General features: G+C 41.0%; 1 protein-coding gene across 3 annotated transcripts; it reads left to right on the forward strand.

The window, feature by feature from the left end:
- Positions 1–2763: 2763 nt before the first annotated feature.
- LOC114563531 (galactose-specific lectin nattectin) lies at positions 2764–26585 on the forward strand. 3 transcript variants are annotated; one of them, XM_028590319.1, is made up of 7 exons: positions 2764–2942; positions 24185–24247; positions 24535–24559; positions 25242–25324; positions 25718–25852; positions 26031–26142; positions 26289–26585. In XM_028590319.1, the coding sequence occupies exons 2-7, from the start codon at positions 24185–24187 to the stop codon at positions 26351–26353; spliced, it is 483 nt and encodes a 160-aa protein (XP_028446120.1). In that variant the 5' UTR covers positions 2764–2942; the 3' UTR covers positions 26354–26585. The 3 variants fall into 3 exon arrangements, with proteins under 3 accessions (XP_028446120.1, XP_028446121.1, XP_028446117.1); XM_028590320.1 differs by lacking the exons at positions 24185–24247; positions 24535–24559; positions 25242–25324; ... (1 more) ...; positions 26031–26142; positions 26289–26585 and adding exons at positions 3212–3274; positions 3558–3582; positions 4398–4480; ... (1 more) ...; positions 6171–6279; positions 6423–7196 and having other exon boundaries at positions 2776–2942; XM_028590316.1 differs by lacking the exon at positions 2764–2942 and adding an exon at positions 23814–23916.
- Positions 26586–26943: the final 358 nt, after the last annotated feature.

A 26943-nucleotide genomic window follows, 5' to 3' on the forward strand; every position in this document is an offset into this window, starting at 1 on the left:
TAAGATCTGCGCGACCTATTCAGAAGACTAACTGACCTTAGATCAGTTAGTGGCCTATGTAAAGTTTGGGGCGTTACAAAGATAGAAGGTAGAGCCAAATAAGGAGGAGTTGAGGAGTTGACGTCAACTTTTAGCTTTGTTTGCCCGTTTTCAGCAGCAGTTTCAAATTGTGAGAGTTGCAGAGGAAAGAGGTGTCAATGAAATTTTGAGGTTCTATGTATGTCCTATTTACCCACCAAACTGTCGTTATTCAATTATGACAAGGTAAAATCGGTTTTGCATTCTATCACCCCTTTAAGAGTATGTGTGTATGTGCTAGTTGCAAAAGAGGTGTGTGCAGTCAAATTGAGGAATTGGTTAAAAGTACCCCGGGTGACCTCTTGATGCACAGAAGGTTAAGCTAAGTCATCAAAATAGTTAAGTTCTTATGTGGCATAAAAGTGAATTGTTGGTTACGAGAACAAGAAGAGGAAATTGCACCAGGAAGAGGACCCAACCCTGTGAGTGTGTGTGTCTGTGTGTGTCTGTGTGTGTATGTGTGTGTGTGTGTGTGTGTGTGTGTGTGTGTGTGTGTGTGTGGCAACAGAAGAATCGGCCCAGAGACAGGAGGATTACACCCCATCAAGGAAAAGGATAAAGGTTGAGGGATATTGCAGAACTAGGCTATGTCCCATTTAATCCTATGGGAAAAGATCGTTACTACACTTTCGGCATAACTATTGTATATTTACAATTTGAATTTCGTCACGACATGGTGGCCCGCTGTGCTGATGATGTTGTGTGAATGCAGCGCTGCAGAGCCGTTGGTCTCTCTCACTGCTAGGGGGAGTTAGGGTTTTTCCCAGTATTCCCAATCAACAAACGTATTGGGAGTTGAAAGTTGTTCTCTTTTCTAAAACGAAATGCCTCGCAATCTTTGGGCGCACTCACCACATTGCAGCGTCATTTTTTTATTTAATCTCTAGCTCCTTCCCGCTCCCTTTGATTTCTATGCTCTATCCGTCCCGAACACGTTACAAAATTGACTCCCCTACCACGGGACTCCCACGGTAATCACGTGACCCGTGGGAGTCCTGAAAAGTTGTCACCCTCTACACAGCTCCCTAAGGTCTTAACAAAGCTAACACTTTTGTCCGATTTACATTTAATGCATTTTTGTGAATTTTAGATGTCTTGTTAGGATGAGGCAAGCTAGCTAGTCATTGATAGAGCTCCATCCAGCTCACTCGCGGACAAGAGGCGTTTATTTCCCCAATCGTTTGTTTAAATAACTCAATACACATATCCATTATAGGATTAACTGGAAAAGGTGGTAAGAGACTGCGGGCGTAACAAGCTCGCTGACCACGCCCTCACTCACTCAGACCGGCCATTTAGCAGGAAGAGGGGCGCTGCAGGCCCTGGAGCTCTATCAGGGCAGTGGCGTTTGGTAGTCCACTAACCCAGAAATGGTGACTTTGCGCGGGTATCGAGCATAATATCCATAATAATGCATCCCGGATATTTTGGCTTCACTTTGTACAGCGGGAGGAAGTGGAGACATGGCTCATTTCACTATCAGAATTTAACCCATTCGTTCCGATAACATTTGGAAAGTTTAAAATAATAATACATATTATTTATATAGCGCTTTTCATGGTACTCAAAGACACTTTACAGTAAAACCAACACATGAAGCTCAGCGTAAGTTCTTAAAGGAAGGCTTCTAATTGCTTCTTTCATCACTCCTAATTGATCAGCTGTTCCATGGCATTCGCTTGTCAGCAGACAATCGGATTCAGCTGTTTCATTGTTAGTTAAACCAATCAGATTCAGCCATGTATCACAAGCCAATCACAGCATGACATCCTGTTTTAAATCTTCTCTCTCCTCTGCGGTTGTCAGTTGTCGTTTCAGGAATAGAGTTTGTCCCGCCTCCTCCCCTTCATCCACCGGTCGTCTCACCCACGTACGCCGTAGTTCTTCTGCTGTATGGCTATCTTGATTGGTTCCTGGGCACCTTCATCACCACCACCAGTGTCTGGACTCCATCGCAGGATATGTTTGGGTTCACTACCCCTTTTATAACATATGGATTCGATGGAGTCTAATCTCCAGAGACTTTGCACATTGCATTTTCATATTCTGTCTTGTACAATAAACATGTTCATAATTGCAAGGAAGTCTCTCCTGATTGAAATAAATCACATTAAAAACAGATAAAACCAACACATAAAACAAGCATATTAAAAGCAATTAAAAAATAATAAAACCAGTAACTATAAGGTGAGAAATGTAAGACTATTGTATGTGGAAAGCTGATCTGAAGAGGTTGCAATGGTGAAAGCTCTGTCACCACCAGGTACGGTGCTTGGTCCTGAGTGGTGGGGAGAGGAGGTTTACATCAGAGGAGCGGAGGTTACGGGGGGGAGTGGCAGGATGTAAAGAGCTGCATGATTAAATTACTCATCATAAATTATCTTTTTTTTTGTATCAGGTAGAAGCATTTTAATTTTGTAGTTTATCAAAGTATAATTTACTTATTTATACTTTGTATACTACTGGGTAGATTAGTAGTGTTAGTACAGCTTCATATCAGTGTTTTTTAATGTAAAAAGTAACTAAATTTACCTCTGAGATTTAGTGTTGAGAAGTACACAATGAAAAAAAGGAAATAACCGGATGGTCCAGCTCTTACTGGAAGAAGTTTTATGTAAAAAGTGTTTCCTCATTTTTTTATAAGCACCCCCATGTCAATCAGCAATTCAAACATGTTCTCAGATTTCAATATTTCAGATGCCACGTCGCTTGCAAAGAAGTCTCTCTGTGGACTGGAAAAGAGGGGCGTCACTTAAAGGATCTTGCAGCGCTTTCAACATACTTTGGTAATCTATAAAGACTGGACATTTTCTATCAGTCATCAGCTTGTTGTTCTGTGTCAGGCAATCATCACCTCAGCAAAGGTAATTATATTTCAATGTATTATCACATTTAATCTAATCCTGTATTCATCGAGAGGACATTTTATATTTTGAGAACACTTAGTGTATTTACTATTTAGACATTTTAAATATTAATCTATTTAATATCAAACCATATCTATATTATATGATGCACTTATAACTAGCTGGATACTTTAATGTGATAAATGGCTCACTGATCACAGTCATTAATTGTTTGCATTTATGTCCTTGTCTGCAGTATGTTGACTTTGTTTAACGTCTTTCCACAGATGGCATCAGGCTTTCTGTTTGCTTTGTTGCTCTGTTTGTCCATTGGACTGTCGGCTGCATCTGTAAGTAAAAACTATGCAACTATTAATTTAAAAAACAACTCAATGTGTTGCACATGCAGTATAATGCAGTGGTTTCCCAATATGTAAGATTATGAGATAGTTATTAAATAATGTTCCTAGTTTTAATGTAGGCTGAGTGCAAATTGTAAGCTAAAACATTAGATAAGTTTGTTCTGTGAAGCACTTTGGGTTGTTTGTATCAAAGGTGCTATATAAATAAAGTTGAGTTGAGTAGTCCTGTAATTAGACTGCTCGTGTTTAATACGTCTCTCTGTGATCACAGTGTTGTGGACAAACCTGCTGCCCAGGTCAGTACAGTATCTCTGACTCGTTCTGATTGTATATGACTTGTTTGTTCATACAGTGTTACGTAGGGGGTTGTATTTTTTGTTGTGTGTGTCTTTGTCTCCTTCCTCTCTTCTCCATGTTGGTTTGTCTTGGGTTTTTCAACTTGCAGATTTTACTAATCAAGGAATTTTCAGGGAGACCAAGATGTTGCAAAAAATAAGATCTTAATTCAACCAAAAACCTGAGTTGCTCTGCAGAGGAACAGAAGACATTCTCTAGCATGCCAGTAATTTATACATTTGGGAGGATGGAGTCCATATCAGTACATCACGCGTTTAACATTAGGTACCACATAAGGCCATTGACCTCGCTGTCCCTGGCTGTACGACCAGATGTTAACTTCCCGTACATCTGCTCTTGACTGATTGCATCACTCAGAAGGATATATTATGTACTGATAGGTTTCTGAAGGAAGGATGGGAGGAGCTTGTAGCAAAATTATCTATATCATTTATTATTAATACAAGCAGAAGACATGCAACACTGTCTCATAGAAGTTAAAAACAAAAGTGAGCTTGCTACGGACAGGCAGAGGTCGATCAACTTCACATGCTTCACTCAGTGCAGTCTGCTGCCAGCCGGCACAATGAAGGAAAAGAAGAGGAAGTTGTAGGGTCTCCTCCCTCCTTTATCCAGGGAGCTGAATGAGCACAAGCAATAACAAACCAAGCTGGAGAAGGGAGGGAGGAGGCACACACACACACGTGCAACAAATAATACAAACTGCTACGTAACAAGAATCTAACTTTCTCTTTTTTCCAACATTGTCTTGAAGGTTCCTGCCCTCCTGGTTGGACTCAGTTCGGCTCTCGCTGTTTCAGTTTCAACATCCAGGGAAAGAGTTGGATCGATGCAGAGGTACAGCAGTTTTATCAAGACTGTCCTGACCTATATTTAGATTTCTAGTGGCGGTGTCCTCTAGTGGCCACAGTAGTTACAACATGAGCAAAACATAAATCACTTTACTTCCTGCTTTGCTGCCGTCATAACTACTATGGCCATTAGAGGGCGCCGCCACTATAAACCTAAATATGAGTCCTAATTGCTGCTTGAACAAATGACATACGGGACTGTTTTTATGGGGAGGACTGTCTCTAAAAGTATTAATACTTTGTTACAGTAAAAGTGCTGCATTGTCCAAAGGTATGTCAGCATAAAAATTAGATGTCCTTAATTGTGATTAGGGAACGTTCGGTATTCATAGAATGGACCACCGGAGGAAAATAAGGGAGGCTCATGTCTTTTTATTCTTTGTTGATGGGAGGGTCATCCAATTTTTTTTAGTCTAGGGGGTTGGGTCATGGCCATGAAGCTCTCTCAGTCTCAGCTCCTATCGCTAGCAGATGGGTTGCTCCCTGTTTAGTCAGCCAGACAATTTGAGCTGTAGCTTTAGAGAACGTGGGATTTCCCAAACTGAATAAATCCTGCTTGCACATATAAACACAAAACTGCTTTGCTAGCTCCATCGTGTTGTAACTAAGACATCTGCTGAAAAAATAATTGTATTCATTAGCATGATTGCCCTACTGTTTAGTTAAAAAACATCCAAAACAGCGTACAAAAACATAGCGGACCAGACGCAAGCTTTTATTTTGAAAAGTCAAAGCTCACGGACAGCACCAGCTTGGATGGCGTGAGATGAGAGGTCTGCAGGCTGCAGCCATACCCGAATGAAATATCCTTTCAGTCCCAGTGATATTATATATATATATAAACGATAGCTTTTTCAAAGCATTTGAGAAAAAAGGAGTGGTAGCATGCTCCCAAATTGACGTTCGCCTGAGAAATGGAGTTTTGGATAATGTTCAGCTTCGGCAGCTTTTTTGTTGCCGAAGCTGCTGCATTTATTTTCCATGCTTATGTGTTTCCACAACAATGTTAGTGAGTAAATCTACTGAAATGGCCTCCACACCATAACAGAGGAGTGTGATGCATAAGATGAGAATGCAGAGGTTTAGTCACATATATTATGGCTATAAAAAAAAAGTGAATCTGTACATCAGTGCAAATTGCAAACCAGTACAGAAGGCATCAATAAATTGTTGGGGAGGGTCATCCCTTTTTTACATATAATTTTGGAGGGTCATCCAAAATGTATTGCTGGTGAAGGTAGGGTAAGGTCTATTTTGACTAAGGATCCCAAAACTCCTCTGGTGGCCCCTAAAATAAATAACAAACAGTCCCTTAGGTTTGTTTTTTTTCTTAAATGTTTTTAACCTATTATATTGTCTCCATTAGAACTTCTGCAAGGCCGCTGGTGGGAATCTGGCTTCAGTCCACTCAGAAGAGGAACATGAATTCCTCAGAACCTTCATTAGGCAAGTGACCGGTGCAAACAAACGGACCTGGGTCGGAGGCTTTGACTCAGTGCAGGTGAGCCTTTTATCATCACAGGAAGTGATGTCACTCGTCTCTTGAGCTATCAAGAAAATGTAATTTGATGAAAGAAATAAAGAACAGAAAGAGCAAAATTACTCTAAATAAAACGGAAAAAAGGAGGATCCTCTTTTGATTTCACTTTGGCTTTGAACCAATCTTTCTCCTCCAGGAGGGCGTGTGGATGTGGTCTGATGGATCTACATTCGACTACAAACAGTGGGGTGCGGGGGAGCCTAGCAGTGGTGGAATTGAGCACTGTCTTGAAATAAACTATCAGGGTAAAAAACAACAACATGTGAAACAGCTTGTCTTTTAAATAAATCCATCCAAAAATGAATTCAAAATGTATCGCATTTGGTCATATTTTGCAGTCTGAAAGATAAAAAGTTAGACATTAAAACTCTGGAAAATCTCTCTACAGACAACTGGAACAATGTGCCGTGTACCGAAATATTTCCTTTCCTGTGCTCCAAGAAGCTGTGAGGCCTCCCACCATCATGATCTCACTACAGCTCATCTATAATCTCTATCATTGATTCACTTTCAGTTTGTTGTGCAGACAGAAACAGCTCTCTGCTGACAGACTCACTTTCACTTGTTTATTATCTGAAGAGTTAGGAAACGGTTCACATTTGAGTTTTAACATTAGAAGGAAACTGACTCTCTGAGCTGGAAAAAGTAATTGGACTTTTAATCTAGTGAATAACACAAAATGAACATTCAAATACTTTTAGTTTAGTTTTAGTTTACTGAATATTGTCTGTTACAAACAGCTCCCACTGATCTCATAAAACAAAACAAACACTGATTTGATTTTTCTCTGGGAGTTAATGTTCAGATCGATACAACTCTCGTCTGTAAACTAAATTTGAAGCTCCCTTAGAGCAGACGTTAGCTTAGCTTAGCATAGGTTAGAAACGGGGGAAACAGCTAGCCTGGCTCTGTCAAAATATAACATCTACCTACCAGACAAAAGTCAATATTTAGTCTGACCTTTCTGTGATACAAGAGGAAAATGCAACTTTAATAACACTTCATAATAACTAATAATAATTCATATAGTCCATTGGTTTAATTAACTGGTTACTTTTATATGATCAAAATGTCTAAAACTGGTGTGTTGTGTTCTTTATTCAGCTGTTTTTCCTGTGTTATATAAACAAGCATTCAAAAATAAAAGACATTGTCACAAACAGTGTCTGGTCCTGAGTTATTGACTCTTGTGTTTTTAACTGGACAATATTGTGAATAATATTTTATTTAGTTTTCTTAAATAATAGAACAAGGTTAAGATACTAATCCAAAATAAAAAATAAACATTAAAACATTTTTAACACATTACTAAATTAATTATTTATTTTTTAATTCAATTTCAATTCAACTGAAAATCAGCAGGGCGTAGCGGGATGTAACGTGGCGCTGCAGAGCATGGGTGGATGCAGCAGGACGCGGCAAGACGTGGCAAGACACGGCTGGGTCTGCATAGCTCTGCGATTCCCTGCAATGCCCCTGCAAATGCTGTAACAAAGAAGAAACATAAGGGCTCCGGGGAGTAAACTCCCCAGAGCTAGTTTAGTAACAAGCATTTCTGGGACAGGATGCATACAAAAGGAAACAAGTGAAAACAGAGATGAGAGAGCAGCTCAGTGTCTCATAGGAAGGAAGGAACTTCCCCGGTAGTCTAGAATTATAATAGCATAACTAAGAGAGGCAGGCTAGTTTAGAGAGAGGTGCCGGATCGGGCTTGAACTCTCCCCTGCCGGATCGGGCTGTACTAGCCTGCCTCCCTCTACTTTTGTTATATCATTAATCTGATGACTACGAAGAGAAGCAGGTGGGCTGGGTTCGGCGGACGCTGCAACTCCTCACTCCCTAACTATAAGCTTTATCAAAGAGGAGAGTTTTCAGCTTACTCTTAAATGTGGTGACGGTGTCTGCCCCCCTAACCCAGACTGGGAGCTGGTTCCACAGGAAAGGAGCCTGGTAGCTGAAGGCTCTGGCTCCCATTCTACTTTTAGAGACTCTAGGTACCACAAGTAACTCTGCATTCTGGGAGCACAGTGCTCTAGTGGGACAATAAGGTACTAAGAGCTGTTCTAGATAAGATATTTTGACCATTTAGGGCTTTGTAGGTCAGGAGAAGGATATTAAAGTCAATCCTGGATTTTACAGGAAGCCAATGCAGAGAAGCTAATACATTAGAAATATGATCTATTTTCTTATTTCTTGTCAGAACAGAGGTGCAGCATTCTGGATCAGCTGGAGAGTCTTAAGGGACTTATTTGAGCAACCTGACAGTAGGGAATTACAATAGTCCAGCCTGGAAGTAACAAATGCATGGACTAGTTTTTCAGCATTGTTTTGAGACAGGATATTCCTAATTTTGGCAATGTTACGAAGATGAAAAAACGCTGTAACATAGTCCCATTACTACTAACTTACACGTAAGTAGAGTCAGCATGAGTTAGCAATTGGTTCAGGCGATTACCATTAAAGGTCCAATGACATGGTGCTCTTTGGATGCTTTTATATAGACCTTAGTGGTCCTAGTTATGACCTCATAAGGAGCAAGATTCCAGATCGGACCATCTGAGCTTTCATTTTCTCAAAGGCAGAGCAGGATACCCAGGGATCAGTTTACACCTATCACCATTTCTAGTCACTGGGGGACCATAGGCAGGCTGGGGGAATGCATATTAATGTTAAAAAAAACTCATAAAGTGAAATTTTCATGCCATGGGACCTTTAAGCCAAGTTCAGACCAAAGATTTGCGACAAGTTAAAGCTTGCTACTTCTTGCAACTTACCAGTCTGAAGCGTCCTAAAACATGCAAGAATACATTAAGAAGTTAAGGAGAAAACACAAGACTTTCACCCAGGAAACAGGTGTTCATGTCCTGAAGAAGTTAAGGAGAAAACACGAGTCTTACTTTTTTTTCATGATCTTTCTTCTTACCAATGATTTTGGTGTCTAAACTTAACTGTCATCGCCAGAAGCTGGTCACCTTTTCTTGGCTAAACTCAATCCTTATTACAGAGTCTAGGAGCGGAGGACTCCTTCTTACACCACACATCAACACTGTTGGAAAACATTCCACCTATTTTACTAAGACGAGCGAGTCTGCTATTAAGAGACGGTCTGAGAGTCCGTTCCAGGTTTTTGACAAGGTTTGCTGAAGAAAATAACTTAGCCTTGTGGTGACGATCACATTGAAAAATAAATAACAGTAATTTCTTATACTGCACTGTAACTTTTATTCGCGTATTTTATTTCTCAGTTCTTTAAATTATTATGCACTATTACTGCACTGTACATTTTATTCTTGTTTTTAATGTTTTTAAATTGTTATTGATTGTTTTCTAACTGCTCTTTAATGTTTTATGTAAAGCACTTTGAATTGCCATGTTGCTGAAATGTGCTATACAAATAAAGCTGCCTTGCCTTGCCTAAGACAATATAATGTGCAGAAATGATTCTGACCAAAATAATCATGACAAACACAGCTGTCCCACAATCATGTTTCTTTAAAAGCTCCCATTCACAAATTTTTGAGAGTTTAAAAACCTCAAAAAAGTCCTACATTAGGACTTTTGTTTCAGTTTGCTGACGCTGCATTTCTTTTTGTTAACCACTGCAATTTTCACAGCTTCACGTGTTGCGAAACTTCCTCTGGCAGAAAGTGAAAGTTAGACTATTTTAAAACTCTACAGCTGCTGATATCAAGGTTCAAACATGTCAGATCCCAGCTTCATCATCATATACTCAGCTTTTATTCAACCTGAGGGGATGAAAGGATGATAAGTGATAAACCTTTGGACTCGACCCATCAGTGGCAGCTAAATCATTATCAATCAGCTGCCTCAGTGTCTTATCTACACAGAAAAGTTTTTCCCAAATTAGTATTAAAGTCTGCAGCAGCTCAGTGAGAAAACACCAACACGACAAAAGTAGAAAATACTCCAGTACAAGTAAAAGTCTTGCATTCAAAATCATCCTACTCAAGTAAAAGTATTATCAGTAAAATATACTTTAAGCAGTAAAAGTAAGGACTCAACTGTGTCCACTTTCATCTGGTGTTTGAAGTAGGGATGCACCGAATCCAGATTTTTGGGGTTTGGCTGAATACCGAATCCACTGGTTAAGATTCTGCTGAATCCTCCTCCCATCCTCAGTCCACTAACACAGTAAACACCTTAATGAAGTAAACAGTGACTGTCCTTCCTTTGCTGTACCTGAAGTTGCTGCATTTTGGCTGCTGTCAGTAGATTCCTTCATGCACAACTCATATTCTTTCAGATGTTTCATACCAAATGTTGTGTATTGTTTAGGGTCCTCGCCACCACGAGACAAATCGGCATTGCAAATTGAACATATAGCTGGACTTGAATGGCCTTCTTTTAAATAAATGTACTGCCAAACAACACTTTTTCCTGCTCACGAGTTCCATCTTCACTTTCTCACAGCCCACTGCATTGAACTCTCCAACTACGTAACCACCTTCCTGTAATCAACGGCGCCATGGAAAATAATTTGAAGGTTCGGCAGAAACTGAACCCCTTCAAAAAGCCTAATATTCGGCAGAATCCGAAGCCGAATCCTGGATTCAGTGCATCCCTGGTTTGAAGTGACTCTGATTTTGTCCTCTGACTCGAAAAGACATTACATTCAGTTAGGTCTAATACTAGGACTGGGTATCGCCAATGATTGCCCGAATCAATTTCGATTCAAACTAGGTATCAATGAGGTTAGGGATTTTTCAGTTTCAATACCAGTTCATCTTGGACATAAAAGACATTCTCAGAGAACTTGAATGCACCAAGTTAATATTTAGATTAAGAAGTTTGTTTAAAGTACGTTTTACTTAACAGGACTAACATGACAGTCATTGACACACTACAGTAGTTGTCAACACAAAATATAATGCAACTGTCAACTTTAGCAGCGGAGTAGAGTGACCATAAAACAACTCTACTATATCTATTTTTTTGCTGATAATAAGTGATTCTGCCCAATTAGCAACAGCAGCAGCAGTTGCAACACACTCATGGAGGTGATTAAGTCACTTTAAAACCCTTAGAGCCCTTTTGCCCCCACTTGCGTCAAAAACACACTTCTTCTCAGAGTCATAACTCGGTCAAATCTGAACACACAGACATGAAAGTACTGCACCCTGAACTCATCTTAAAGTAACTAGTAACTAACGCTGTAACAGATGAATGTAGTGGAGTAAAAAATACAATATTTCTCTCTGAAATGTAGCGGAGTAGAAGTAGAAAGTGGCATGCAAAGAAAAGTCTCAAGTAAAGTACAAGTACCTCAACATTTGGACTTGAGTATATGTTAGTTACATTCCACAAGTCAAGCATGTGACCTCAACCTCGTCTTGAATTGGTTTCTTGAAGATTCTCCTCCAGGCGCAACTTGCTGCATCCCTGGCGACTCAGAATTGGATACGTGTTATTTTATCCAATCTGACTGATTCTCGACACCCGTCACTCAACTTCATGCTCTTGGCCACTTAACGTGCAGGCAATACCATCACTCCGCCAAAACCTTGCAAGCTGACGATCACACATATCACTTTCGTAGAGATAAAGGCAGCAGTTAAACCAAATTCTGTCATTGATTTTCCAAAAAACCCTTTCACAAGGTGTTTGCTGGGAAAAAAAAGAGGATAATGGATCTCGGACTGGACCAACAGGATTAACAAATCCAGCAGCAGGCCAGTGACCGAGGACGAAGCTACACCCGGGGCTTCACCGTGGGCTTCACCCTCTCTTGTTATGTGAAACAGAGTTGGCTGGCTGGATGTGATGTTGGCAATGCCTTTGCTTTCCCTGTAATTTATTTCAAAGTGTCGGCACACTTTTGAGAACATACAAGACTCAGGTGACTTCGACCCCAATACTGTCAGAGAAGCAGGAGCCCTGGCCATGCTACTGGAGGATCAGGATTTTAAGTTCTTTTTGGAACTTCATCACCACATCATGCCTAGGGTGACCAGATTTCCCGGAGCTAAAACCGGGACACTTTGCACGTGACCGTAGTCCTCGTGCACGCACACGCTTTTTAACATGAACATGTGCCAGCCCAGGTCAGACATATCCGCAGACAGTAACTTCATTATTTTGATCGTAGGCTCCCCATCTAATAATAGTGTTTTTTCCTGTAAAATTAACAAAAATGCAGCAACAGCCTTTGTCAGTTTAGTGTGAGATTTATGTTGAGATTTTTTCTAAAAAAAGATTCTTTGAAGTGTTATTTATTCCAATAACTTCAAAAGAATTAAAATTATTTATTGAAAATTTTTAGCATAACCACTTCATTTCCTGCATTCTGGAGAATTTTTATGCATACATTTCTACCTTTTTCTGAATCAATGTATACTGCAACCTGCAAATATCTGTAGCCTAGGCATCATTTAGGCTACTCCTCCTTACTGTTTGGCATCTTTTGGTGAGGAAGTAACCTCCTTAAATGTGCATATGACAATTATTCACCTCAATGATACATTAATTAATTTTAATTTATAATAGACCCCTGGACTGTAATATTTCAGATGTGTTTGAGCAAGATTTCTGCTCATGTCCAAAACTTTGTGCACCTTCAAAATACAGTATATGTGTTCTCTGTGATTTGGAGGAGACGATGAGTCGTGACATTGAGAAAAATAAAGTTAGGTTAGTAGAGAAGAATAAAGAATAAAGTCACTATATTTCAGAAACTAATCTATACCTGCACCATATAGTCTGCTGTGCATTACGTGATTGCTCTGCTGATACAGCAGATCTCAGACCTCCTGACTGACACAGAGTCCCGTTTGGGTCTCTGGTCTCTGAATGAGACAAATAGTTTAGCTAGAGAAGTAACTGAACGCTGCTCTACATCGGAGGTGGAAAATGGAAACTACAGAAATAAACGGGGCACAAACGCAACACATCTACCGCAGCATGCCCACAGCTGAGCGCGTCCAACCTGAAGCTGCGCTACATTTTACAGAAAGAGTGGACACAAGCAGGTCTGCTTCAGAGCTCCGTGTGTCTGAGTCTGAACCGTAGACTTCACGTCACAGGAACTTCAACCTAAATCATTAGCATTGCGCTCCTAAACTTTGTGTTGATGGCATCAATGTAGGCTATTACACTGATTTGGCTACGATTCCTTCCAAAACTTCACCCGGCTTTCCTCATGGAGAGACAGTTGCTAGGTGATATCAACAAATACAGCATGGTTGGACCCCGCATGTAGCTGCCCGTTCTATTCGCCTCGGAAAAATAAACTGGACAAAGTTACATTCGGGGCTAAACTCAAAACATTCTGGGCTGAAGACCCGGCAAAATCGGATGACGCCGCTCCTGGTGTAAACCGGGACATTTTAGCGTCCTGACAGGCTTTTCTCGGGACTCGGGACAAACAATTGAAAATCGGGACTGTCCCGGTCAAATCGGGACGTCTGGTCACCCTAATCATGCCACATGTAGACTTCCTCTATGCCAAGCTCCAAAAGAAGAACATTGATTCGGTCCATATCAAAGGGAGCATCCAACAGTTCCATCAAAGGCTGTACAAGGATACCTTTCCTGAAGATGCACTGAGCAGCACCATGAAAGCGTACCCAATGCTCAGTGGAAGCAAGCAGAAGACAGAGCACACAGTCTCATCTACAGCAAGGAAGAGTTCAAAGCCTGCCGTGGCGCTGTGGACCTATTCCAGCTGTCAATCTCGAAGTGTTTTCAAAAACTGTGACTCTAGTAAAAGTGTTTATTACCACACCCATGACCACGGCTGAAGCTGAGAGGTCCTTCTCAACCTTGAAAAGAATAAAAACTTTTATTGTTACTGAGATGACTGACTTTAATCAGAGAGTCATTGAGAAATTTGCTGGCCAGAAGGAAAGGAGAGCAACATTTATGTTCAAGTAGTTAACATGCTTTCTGGTAGTGGGTGGGAGGATATAGTTATGTTTGTAACTTGAATCTTGTATCATATTGTCTTGCTCTTCTTGAATATAGTTGTTTAAATAAAGTACTGCTGGTTGTTTTGCCCAGTTTCAAAGTGCTGATTTCTGTTTATTTGCCCCCCCCCCTCAAATTGTCAATTTGAGGAAGTGGTTAAAAGTACTCCAGGTGACCTCTTGATGCACAGAAGGTTAAGCTTAAGTCATCAAAATAGTTAAGTTCTTATATGGCATAAAAGTGAATTGTTTAAAGGTTACGAGAACATGAAGAGGAAGTTGCACCAGGCAGAGGACCCAACCCTGTGAGTGTGTGTGTGTGGCAACAGAAGAATCCGCTGTGTGTGTGTGTGTGTGTGTGTGTGTGTGTGTGTGGCAACAGAAGAATCCCCCCAGAGACAGGAGGGTTAGACCCCATTAAGGAAAAGGATAAAGGTTAGATTAAGAGGGATATTGCAGAACGGGGTTCACAACTTGACAGAGACTTTGCTAGCTTGAGCTCCAACTCTTTTTGTCTGAAGCTAGCGATACTCAATGTCTTTTGTGAACCCACATATGTGATTGTAACTTATTTGCTGGACTCAGTAAACTTTTCTTAACCTGAATCTATCGTCTCAGAGTTGATCGTTGAATTTTGGTATCCATAAGTCCATAAACGTATGCACAAGATTTAGAGTAGTTGGAGTCAGACTCGGCTGTTGTCCACCGTACCGATGCGTAAATATCCCAAAGAAAAGAAAAGTCATCTTTACAGATCACCAAGGTGACTGTGGTAAGAGCGTTTTTTCTATTCTGATGGTTCAAAGTAACCGAATCCGGACTGATTAGACTTTACATGCCTAGGAGGATTGTAGTCACCATTCATCAGACTGTTCATCTCGGCCAAAGCTTCTGAGGGTTTATTTGCTTGTCTGAATCATAGACTCTAAAAATTTTCTACTATGGTCTCTAATACGTGAGTATTGTGAACGTCACTTCCGTTTCCGCCTGACTTCCTGTTTTTTGTTGCAGACGACAACGGCAGACGCTTAACGCTTAACGTCTTGCGATTTAAAGTCCTCCACAACGACATACAGTCACTAATTACACCGTTTAGCTGTATTTTAACCGGACCTGTCTGGCCGCAGTTTCTCCGTTGTTTGCAAAACTTTCCTCTGCTCCGTTAGCTAACGTCTAGGTATTTGTTGTGCTAACGGCTAGTTAGCCTGCCTGCTAGCGGGAGTTAAAGCGAACCATTCAGGATTTTGCCTCCTGGGAAATCTATTCTATATTTTGGTAGCAGTAACGGGCTATCCACAGCTTGCTAACACAAGCAGGAGCACTGTATTTCGACTTGTGAAGGTTTTTAGGTTTTACGAGAAGGCCTCCATCAACGTTGCTACTAGCTAAACTAGCAAGCTACACGATGCCCCCCCTCAACTGTTCACCTGGCTGTGACTCGTGCCTCCTGTTCAGCCAGAAGATAGTGGAACTTGAAGCCAGAATATCGACTCTCCACCAGATCAAGGCAAGTGAAGACTTCCTCGACTCCATTATCATTGGAAGTTCCCCCCCCACACACACTGACGGATGTTTTGATTCCACTGTGCCCTGCAATACTCTCACCCCACCACGCACTAATACAACCTCTGTCCCTGTTGTCTCTACTCGGCTTCTGCCGAGCTCCACTCCACACCAGCCTGAGCCATGGCGTGTAAGCAAGCACCAGAGCAGGCGGTCAGGACAGCGCTCAGCCCCAGCCCAACCCCTACAACTAGAAAACCGCTACAGCATTCTGATGAACGACAAGGGGTTCCCTTCTCTGCCACGTCCCCACGCAGCTCATCCTGGTCCATCCACACAGTCGACGCGCCCATTGAGGGCGGACTCTCCCCCCTCGGACTCATCAACCTCCACGCTGGTCATCGGAAGCTCCATGGTAAGGGACATCCACATTCCCGCTTTACCTAGCGGTCCCTCCAAGGTCTACTGCTTCCCCGGTGCCAAGGTCCGTGACATCCGGCACAAACTTCCCGGCATCCTCGCCCGCCACGCCAAGGTCGACAAGATCATCGTGCATGTGGGCACAAACGACATCAGAGAGAGACGGTCGATAGCACTCCAGGAAGACTTCACCACTCTCCTCTCCAGCCTGATGGGCACAGGTAAGCGGATTGTCATCTCTGGGCCTCTACCTACCTACAGGAAGGGTGCGGAGAGATGGTCCAGACTGTTCTGGCTCCACACCTGGCTGGAACCACTCTGCACTTCCCTGAGCATTCCCTATGTCGACAACTTCAACTTGTTCTGGGAGATGCCCAACCTCCTGAAGCATGATGGTCTCCATCCAAACCGACACGGAGCCAGGATGCTATCTGACAACATAACGACCACACTGAAAGGCAAGTATTGACATTATGTTGAAAATATCACAGATTCATGTCCCCCAGGTATTAATCCTGATAGCACTATACAAGTGGATGAATCGGAAAATGTTTTCTGTAGGATAACATGTAGTACTAGTATTATTCCAGTAACGTGTAGTACTAGTACTATTCCAGTAACATGTAGTACTAGTACTATTCCAATTATAATCAACAACAGACCACACAAAGTGGTGAATAGAGGGGCAATACTTAACAACCTAATTGGAATTAAAACTACCACTGCAATGATAGAAAAGGATAGGAAAATTAGATGTGGATTACTAAATATCAGATCTTTGTCTTCTAAAGCAGTATTAGTAAATGAATTGATATCTGATAATCAAATTGATCTATTCTGTCTTACTGAAACCTGGCTGGGCCATGAAGAATATGTTAGTCTAAATGAAGCCACCCCTCCCAGTCATATTAACACTCAAATTCCTAGAGGCTCAGGCCGAGGAGGGGGAGTTGCAGCCATATTTGATTCAAGCCTGTTAATTAACCCTAAACCCAAACTAAATTATAACTCTTTTGAAAGCCTTGTTCTTAATCTTCAACATCCAACACGGAAATCAGAACAGCCAATTATATTTGTTGTTGTCTACCGAGCTCCAGGTCCGTATTCTGAATTTTTATCTGAATTCTCAGAGTTTTTATCATGTGTAGTCCTTAAATCAGACCAAGTACTTATTGTAGGTGATTTTAATATCCATGTGGACGTTGACAGCAATAGCCTTACTACTGCTTTCAACTCATTACTGGATTCAATCGGTTTCAGTCAGAGTGTGCACAAGGCGATGCACTGTTTTAACCACACCCTCGACCTTGTGCTGGCATATGGTATTGAAATTGAGGATTTAATAATATTTCCGCAGAATCTGGTATTATCAGATCATTTTTTAATTACTTTTGAATTCTTGCTACCTGACCATACTAAACCAGATAATAGCTTCTACACTAGATGCCTATCTGACAGTGCTATAGCTAAATTTAAGGAAAGTATTCCTACAGCATTCCAGTCTATGTCGTGCCTTAACATAACAGAGGACCTCTATGTTAACCTCAGTCCCTCTCAAATTGATACATTTGTAGACGGTGCTACAACTTGCCTACGGACGACCTTAGACTCTGTAGCTCCTCTCACAAAGAAGACGATAAAGCAAAGGAAAATAGCTCCTTGGTATAACTCCCAAACTTGCAAATTAAAACAAATCTCACGAAACCTCGAAAGTAAGTGGCGCTCCAACAAAGTGGAAGAATCCCGTTTGGAATGGCAAGAAAGTCTCAAAACCTATAGGAAGGCCCTAAGAAAGGCCAGATCAGACTATTACTCATCACTAATAGAAGAAAACAAGAACAACCCAAGGTTTCTTTCCAGCACTGTAGCCAGGCTGACAGATAGCCACAGCTCTACTGAGCCATCTATTCCTCTAGCTCTGAGTAGTGATGACTTCATGAGCTTCTTTAATGATAAAATTATAACAATTAGAGATAAAATTCATCACCTTTTGCCCTTAACTTCTAACAGTTCATCTTTAAATGCAGGACCGCTAGAAAGAACGACGAGTCCCGACATATACTTAGACTGCTTTTATCCTATAGACCTTCAACAATTAATGTTAAAGATATCCTCAGCTAAGCCATCTACCTGTCTCTTAGACCCCATCCCAACGAGATTACTCAAAGAAGCGTTACCCGTGGTAAACACTTAATTACTAGATATGATCAATATGTTCTTACTAACAGGTTATGTACCGCAGTCATTTAAAATTGCTGTGATAAAACCTCTTCTGAAAAAACCCACCCTAGATCCTGAGGTCTTAGCAAACTATAGACCTATATCAAACCTTCCCTTTCTATCCAAGATCCTTGAGAAGGTGGTTGCTAATCAGTTATGTGATTTTCTACATAGCAACAGTCTATTTGATGATTTTCAATCAGGATTTAGAAAGAATCATAGCACAGAGACGGCACTGGTGAAAATTACTAACGACGTTCTAACTGCTGCAGACAAAGGATTTGTCTCCATTCTTGTTCTACTAGATCTTAGTGCTGCATTTGACACTATTGACCATACCATCCTGTTACAGAGACTGGAACACTTAGTTGGCATTAAAGGAATCACACTAAGCTGGTTTAAGTCCTATTTCTCTGAACGATCCCAATTTGTTAATGTTAATGATAAACCCTCCAAGCACGCTAAAGTTAGCCATGGCGTTCCTCAAGGCTCAGTGCTTGGACCAATTCTATTTTCCTTATATATGCTTCCTCTAGGTAATATTATTAGGAAACACTCAATTAACTATCACTGTTACGCAGACGATACCCAATTATATCTGTCAATTAAGCCAGATGAAAGTGGTCAGTTAGCAAGACTTCAAACATGTATTGAGGATATAAAATCCTGGATGACCCACAATTTCCTGATGTTAAACTCAGACAAAACTGAAGTTATTGTGATAGGACCAATGCACCGCCGAACTTCGTTTTCGAAAGATATAGTTACTCTGGATGGTATTACCCTGGCCTCCAGCACTGCTGTCAGAAATGTAGGAGTTATTTTTGATCAGGATATATCCTTCAACGCCCACTTAAAACAAACCTCAAGAATAGCCTTTTTCCATCTTCGTAACATTGCCAAAATTAGGAATATCCTGTCTCAAAACGATGCTGAAAAACTAGTCCATGCATTCGTTACTTCTAGACTAGATTACTGCAATTCCTTATTATCAGGTTGCCCAAATAAGTCCCTTAAGACTCTCCAACTGATCCAGAATGCTGCAGCACGTGTTCTGACGAGAACTAAGAGAAGAGATCATATTTCTCCTGTATTAGCTTCTCTGCATTGGCTTCCAGTGAAATATAGGATCGAATTTAAAATCCTCCTCCTGATTTACAAAGCTCTAAATGGTCAAGCACCATCATACTTAGAAGAGCTCATAGTACCTTATTGTCCCACTAGAGCACTGCGCTCCCGGAATGCGGGGCTACTTATGGTTCCTAGAGTCTCTTGAAGTAGACTGGGGGCCAGGGCCTTCAGCTATCAGGCTCCAGTATTGTGGAACCAGCTCCCAGTCTGGGTTCGAGGAGCAGACACCGTCACCACATTTAAGAGTAAACTGAAAACCCTCCTCTTTGATAAAGCTTATAGTTAGGGAACGAGGAGTTGAAGCGTCCACCTAACCCGGCCCACTGCTTCTCCTCGTAGTCATCAGTTTTATACTGTATAATTAATAATCTAGCAAGAGTAGAGGGAGGCAGGCCAGTACAGCCCGATCCAGTTGGGGAGAGTTCTAGCCCGACCAGGCACCTCTCTTTAACCTGCCTCTCTTAAGTTATGCTATTACAATTCTAGACTGCCGGGGAGGCTGTTCCTCCCTAAGACACACTGAGCTGCTCTCTCATCTCTACTTGTTACTTTTGTATGCATCCTGTCCCAGAAATGCTTGTTACTAATCTAGCTCTGGGGAGTTTACTAGATATCTCGGACTTCGGGCCTGTGTCTTTTTCGCCGAAATTCCCTTTCTTCAGCAATTACTAACCAGCAGCTATTGCGTCGCCGGTGAAAGCCCTCCTGCAGTGTTCTCTGTCCTACGGTTGTCTCCGTCATGCTGCCTGGCCCTGTACCCATACGTTCATGCCCTGTACTGGGGTTAGCTTCTGTTTCGGCGGAAGGGGGCTTTCCTATTTGATTATGACTGTGTCAGATAAAAGCAAGGGCCTTGCAGTGGAAGGTGGAAAATATGTGGACAATCTATTAAGGGAAAAATCCCACACATTTTTAAGTACATTTGAGAAGCGCGCACAAGGAGGCTAACCTATCTTACCTTAACAAGGTAAAGGAGAACAGACTCTGTCGCTTTCTTCTGGACTTTTGGTACCACCATGACACCAGGTGAGGGGCACGGACTATGTAGTGTTCACTTTGATGTTGAATGTTGGAATTTCTGGGTATAACGTTATTTTCTCTATGAAAGTATGGACAAAGACAAAAACTAAGGACATTTACTCGATCATTTTACTTTAGTTAGTTTTGCAAACAGATATTACAGTTTTAGTTATCGTTTTTTTGTAACGCCTCGTTTTTATTTTTATTTCAGTTAACAACAAAGTTTTTCCCACCTAGTTTTCATTATTTCATTCGTTTTCGTTAACGATTATAACCTCAGTGCCAACCCAATTCCCTATGGACTTAGTTACTGCCACCCCCAAAATATATAATATATAAATAAAATATATAAATATAATATCCATAATAATGCATCCGGGAGATTTTGGCTTTACTTTGTACAGCGGGATGAAGAGGGGACATGGAGACATTTCGCTATGAGAATTTAACCTGTTAAGTCCGATAACATTTGGAAAGTGTAGAAGAGCCACATGATTAAATCCCTCATCATAAATTATCATATTTTGTGTATCAGGTAAGAGCATTTTAATTTTGTAGTTTATCAAAGTATAATTTACTTAGTTATACTTTGTATACTACTGGGTACATTAGTAGTGTTAAAACATCTGTTGGGAATTGGTATGGTTACAGATTCAATTATTGGCAAATTATCAAAATTTATTTTTAATTATCAAATATTAATAAAGTTATGAATATGTGTATTCATAACTTTACCAAACTGACAAACAATCAAATGGGACAACACCCTGGAATCAGGGACCGATAACTGAGCTGTGAAATAGTCTCATTGGTGGTGTTCCCTTTAAAATACAGATCTGAATAAATTTGATTAATTTCTCTGGTATCTTTGAAGGAACAAAATAGGGTGAATTCAAGCACAGGCCTGTTTAACCAGCAGTTATTACCACACATAGGCTACACAAATAATTACAAACAACTGCTATTTAAAGTATAACAGAATGCATTTAACTTCAAAATGATCAATGGCCAATCAATAATTCTTCAATCATCAAAACCTATATACCTTTTACAAACTACAAGGGATACACAATAGGCTACTTTGCTATTGGCTAGCTGTTTAGCTATTCAATACACGTGTATGCGTGTGTGTGTGTGTGTGTGTGTGTATGTGATTCTCGTAGCTCGCAAGGCTAGCTGTTCAGAAAGGTGCGTAAATGTGTGTGTGTGTGTGTGTGTGTGTGTGTGTAGGTTAGCATGAGGAGCAAGAAAGAAAATGCTTAAAGAGAAAAGAAAAGACATGTTGGATCTTGATTTTCGGGGCTCTGAAAACAAACACTCCTCTTGTTCACTCAGGATTCTGTGCCTAACGTGATGTTACGGCCGGGGTCTGAGAAACTTGGCTAACAAGGGGGATGTTTACACCTTTTTTCACCTTCGTAACATTGCCAAAAACGATGCTGAAATAGTCCATGCATTCGTTACTTCCAGGCTGGACTATTGTAACTCTCTACTATCAGGTTGCTCAAATAAGTCCCTTAAGACTCTCCAGCTGATCCAGAATGCTGCAGCGCTTGTTCTGACAAGAACTAAGAAAATAGATCATATTTCTCCTGTATTAGCTTCTCTGGATTGGGTTCCTGTAAAATTCAGGATTGAATTTAAAGTCCTTTTTCTGACCTACAAAGCCCTAAATGGTCAAGCACCATTATATATTCAAGAGCTCATAGTACCTTATTGTCCCACTAGAGCACTACGCTCCCAGAATGCAGAGTTACTGGTGGTTCCTCAACCCGGTCTCACGGCAGTTCGTGTAAATGCCGGGTGGCGGCCGAAAAGGTCGCTCCATAAGCTGGGAGGCGCCCGAGAGGTGGCCCGCTGGGGACGCGCAACAATAACGGGATGGCGGAGGTTGGGTTTCGGAAAAACCTTACGGAGAAAGGGCGCCTTAAATGCCGGGATGGCGGAGGCTGGGTTTAGGAAAAACCTTACGGAGAAAGGGCGCCTTAAATGCCGGGAGACGCACCACAGTAACACGCGGGACAAAACACCAAACAAAGCACCACACGCGGGACGTGTTCCCCGCTCGCCCGGGTGAAAGTCCTGTGTTGTTTGACCCATCCGCCACCCCGACCAACCTCCCAACGCGGATTTTCGGCTTTTTATATTACTCCCTACCATTTTCGTGCTGTGGCCACAAAATATGCTTCCCATTGAAATACATTACTTCACATTTTCGTGTTGCACGCCACGTAAAAACCCGACAAAAACGTCTCCGTGAACACGTATCAATAGATTGAAATAACATCACATTTACACAAACTGCCATGAGACCGAGCTGGGTTCCTAGAGTCTCTAAAAGTAGAATGGGAGCCGGAGTCTTCAGCTATCAGGCTCCTCTCCTGTGGAACCAGCTCCCGGTCTGGGTTCGGGATGCAGACACCGTCACCACATTGTAGAATAAACTTAAAACTCTTCTCTTTGATAAAGCTTATTTGTAGGGAGTGAGGAGTTGCACCTGCTTCTCTTCATAGTTGTCAGATTCACCTCCCAACCCTTATAGAACTGGCTCAGGTTTGCCTTGCACCAGCTCTTAATTATGCTGTTATAGTTTTAGACTGCCGGGGGACTTCCTTCCTTTGACACACTGAGCCCCTCTTTCCTCTCTCTTTCCCCCTAGTGTGCATCCATGTCCCAGAAATGCTTTTTACTAACCTAGCTCTGGGGAGCTTTTTCCCCGGAGTCCTTATGGTTTGTTTTTTTTCACCCAGAAGTTTTCCTTGGATTAGGGTGGCACTTAAATAATGGTAGCAGCTTTTGCCGTGGCCCTGGTCCGTGCCCTGCTATGCCCTACTATGCCCTGCTACACCCTGCTATGCTCTACAGTGCTCTGCAACGCCCTGCTACATCCTGCAGTGCCCTGCTACACCCTGCAGTCCCCTGCTACGCCCATCCATGTCCTGCTATGCCCTGCAGTGCACTGCTACACCCTGTAACGCCGGCAGTGCCGTGCTATGCCATGAACTACTACAACTACTATTTCTAGTCAAAGTTCCATTATCTTTATTGTGACGATTATTGCCACTGTTCATCACACCCCCAACTGGCACCATCAGACATCGCCTTCCAAGAGCCTGGGTCTGTCCGAGGTTTCTGCCTAAAAGTGAGTTTTCCTCACCAGTCCATGTGAGAACACGAATACGAAGGAACACATACTCGTAGTGGTTTGGCTGACAGGTTGCAAAGTTTAAATGGAGGCCCAGAATCTTTTGTTCAGGAAAAGCACATGTTGGTCATGACTTCTTTTGTCTCAGAATCAGATGCTCTGTGATCTTTTTTTATTTAAAATCAAATTAAACACTACTGCTGGTCCCTACACAGCTTCATATCAGTGTTTTTTAATGTAAAAAGTAACTAAGTGTCACATAAATGAAGTGCAGTAAAATGTACAATATTTACCTCTGACATTTAGTGGAGTAGAAGTATACAGTGAAAAAAAGGGAATACCCGAATGTGCCACCTCTTACTGGAAGAATGTTTTATGTAACTGTGTAAGTGTGGGCGTAACTTGAAGGATCTTGCAGCACTTTCAACACGCTTTGATAAACTATAAAGACTGGAGATTTTCTATCAGTGACAGTCATCAGCTTGTTTTTCTTCTGTCAGCCAATCATCACCTCAGGAAAAGTAATTATATTTCAATTTATTATCACATTTAATCTAATCCTGTATTCATCGAAGGACATTTTATATTTTGAGAAAACTTAGTGTATTTAATATTTAGACATTTTAAATATTAATCTATTTAATATCAAACCATATCTATATTATATGACACAATTATAACTAGCAGGATACTTTAATGTGATAAATGGCTCACTGATCCCAGTCATTAATTGTCTGCATTTATATCCTTGTCTGCAGTATGTTGACTTTGTTTAACGTCTTTCCACAGATGGCATCAGGCTTTCTGTTTGCTTTGTTGCTCTGTTTGTCCATCGGACTGTCGGCTGCATCTGTAAGTAAAAACTATGAAACCATTAATTTAAAAAACAACTCAATGTGTTCCACATGCAGTATAATGCAGTGGTTTCCCAACCTGTAAGATTATGAGACAGTTATTAATTAATCTTACTAGTTTTAATGTAGGTTGAGTGCAAACTGTAAGCTGAAAAATTAGATAAGTTTGTTCTGTGAAGCACTTTGGGCTGAATGTTTGTATGAAATGTGTTATATAAATAAAGTTGAGTTGAGTAATCCTGTAATTAGACTGCTCGTGTTTAATACGTCTCTCTGTGATCACAGTGTTGTGGACAAACCTGCTGCCCAGGTCAGTACAGTATCTCTGACTCGTTGCTCTGATTGTATTTGACTTGTTTGTTCATATAATCTTAGGTAGGGGTTTGTATTTTTTGTTGTGTGTGTGTGTGTGTGTGTGTGTGTGTGTGTGTGTGTGTGTGTGTGTGTGCGCGCCTCCTTCCTCTCTTCTCCATTTTGGTTTGTCTTGGATTTTTCAACTTGCAGATTTTTCTAATCAAGGAATTTTCAGGAAGACCAAGGTGTTGCAAAACACAAGATCTTAATTCAACCAAAGACCTGAGTTTCTCTGCAGAGGAACTGAAGACATTCTCTAGCATGCCAGTCATTTATATATTTGAGAAGATGGAGTCCATATCAGTTCATCACGCGTTTAATATTAGGTAATACATAAGGCCATTGACCTCGCTGTCCCTGGCTGTAGGCCCAGATGTTAACTTCCCGTACATCTGCTCTTGACTGATTGCATCACTCAGAAGGATATATTACATCCTGATCGGGATTAGGGAGAAAAGAATTGTTAGGTTTCTGAAGGAAGGATGGGAGAAGCTTGTAGCAAAATTATCTATATCATTTATTATTACAAACAGAAGACATGCAACGCTGCCTCACAGAAGTTTAAAAACAAAGCAAGCTGGCTATTGACAAGCAGAGGTCAATCAACTTCACATGCTTCACTCAACATTGTCTTGAAGGTTCCTGCCCTCCTGGTTGGACTCAGTTCGGCTCTCGCTGTTTCAGTTTCAACATCCAGGGAAAGAGTTGGATCGATGCAGAGGTACAGCAGTTTTATCAAGACTGTCCTGACCTATATTTAGATTTCTAGTGGCGGTGTCCTCTAGTGGCCATAGTAGTTATGACAGGAGCAAAACATAAATCACTTTACTTCCTGCTTTGCTGCCATCATAACTACTATGGCCATTAGAGGGCACCGATACTATAAACCTAAATATGAGTCCTAATTGCTGCCTGAACAAACGACTTATGGGACTGTTTTTTGGGGGAGGACTGTCTCTAAAAGTATTAATACTTTGTTACAGTAAAAGTCTGCATTGTCCAAAGGTATGTCAGTATAAAAATGAGATGTCCTGATATCGCATATGTTAAAATTGTAATTAGGTTCATGTTTTTTTTCTTAAATATTTTTAAACTATTATATTGTCTCCATTAGAACTTCTGCAACTCTGATGGTGGGAATCTGGCTTCAGTCCACTCAGAAGAGGAACATGAATTCCTCAGAACCTTCATTAACCAAGTGACCGGTGCAAACCAAACTTCCTGGATCGGAGGCTTTGACTCAGTGCAAGTAAGGCTTTTATCATCACAGGAAGTGATGTCACTTGTCTCTTGAGCTATCGAAAAAACGAAATTTGATGAAAGAAATAAAGAACAGAAAGAGGAAAAGTACTCTAAATAATCAAACAGATAAAAAGGAGGATCCTCTTTTGATTTTCTTTGACTTTGAACCAATCTTTCTCCTCCAGGAGGGCGTGTGGATGTGGTCTGATGGATCCACATTCGACTACAAAAGCTGGACTCCGGGGCAGCCTGACAACAAAGGTGGAGTGGAGAACTGTCTTCAGATGAACTACAAGGGTAAAAAACAACAAAATATGAAACATCTTGTCTTTTAAATAAACATGGTGATCCAAAAATTATCTATAAACGTATCGCAGGTAGTCGTATGTTCCAGTCTGAAAGATAAAAAGTTAGACATTAAACTCTGGAAAATCTCTCTACAGGAAAGAACTGGAACGACGGGCCGTACAACAAAATGTCTCCTTTCCTGTGCTCCAAGAACCTGTGAGGCCTCCCACCATCATGATCTCACTACAGCTCATCTATAATCTCTTTCATTGATTCACTTTGAGTTTGTTCTGCAGACAGAAACAGCTCTCTGCTGACAGACTCACTTTCACTTGTTTATTATCTGAAGAGTTAGGAAACGGTTCACATTTGAGTTTTAACATAAGAAGGAAACTGACTCTCTGAGCTGGACAAAAACATAATCAGTTATTGGACTTTTAATCTAGTAAATATTAGAAAATGAAATACAGAAAACATTTGAATACTCTGACATCTTTTCCATTTTAGTTTACTGAATATTGTCTGTCAGCTCTGTCCAAAGGTAACAACATCCACCTACCAGACATGAGTGGTGATGATCGTCTCTTCAAAAATGTCCAACTAGAAAATAAAATCCAAATGTTGTCCAAACTTTCTGTGATACAAGAGGAGTTTCTGGTGTGTTGGGATCTTTATTCGTCTGTTTTCCTTCACTATATAATCAATAAGTATTCAAAAATAAAGACATATTGTCACAAACTTTGTCTGGTCCTGACTTATTGACTCTTGTTTTCTCTAAAGGGACAAATAATTATATATATTTATGAATAA

This window comes from Perca flavescens, chromosome 11 (genome assembly GCF_004354835.1).
Source record: "Perca flavescens isolate YP-PL-M2 chromosome 11, PFLA_1.0, whole genome shotgun sequence".
In the NCBI taxonomy this organism is placed as follows: domain Eukaryota; kingdom Metazoa; phylum Chordata; class Actinopteri; order Perciformes; family Percidae; genus Perca; species Perca flavescens.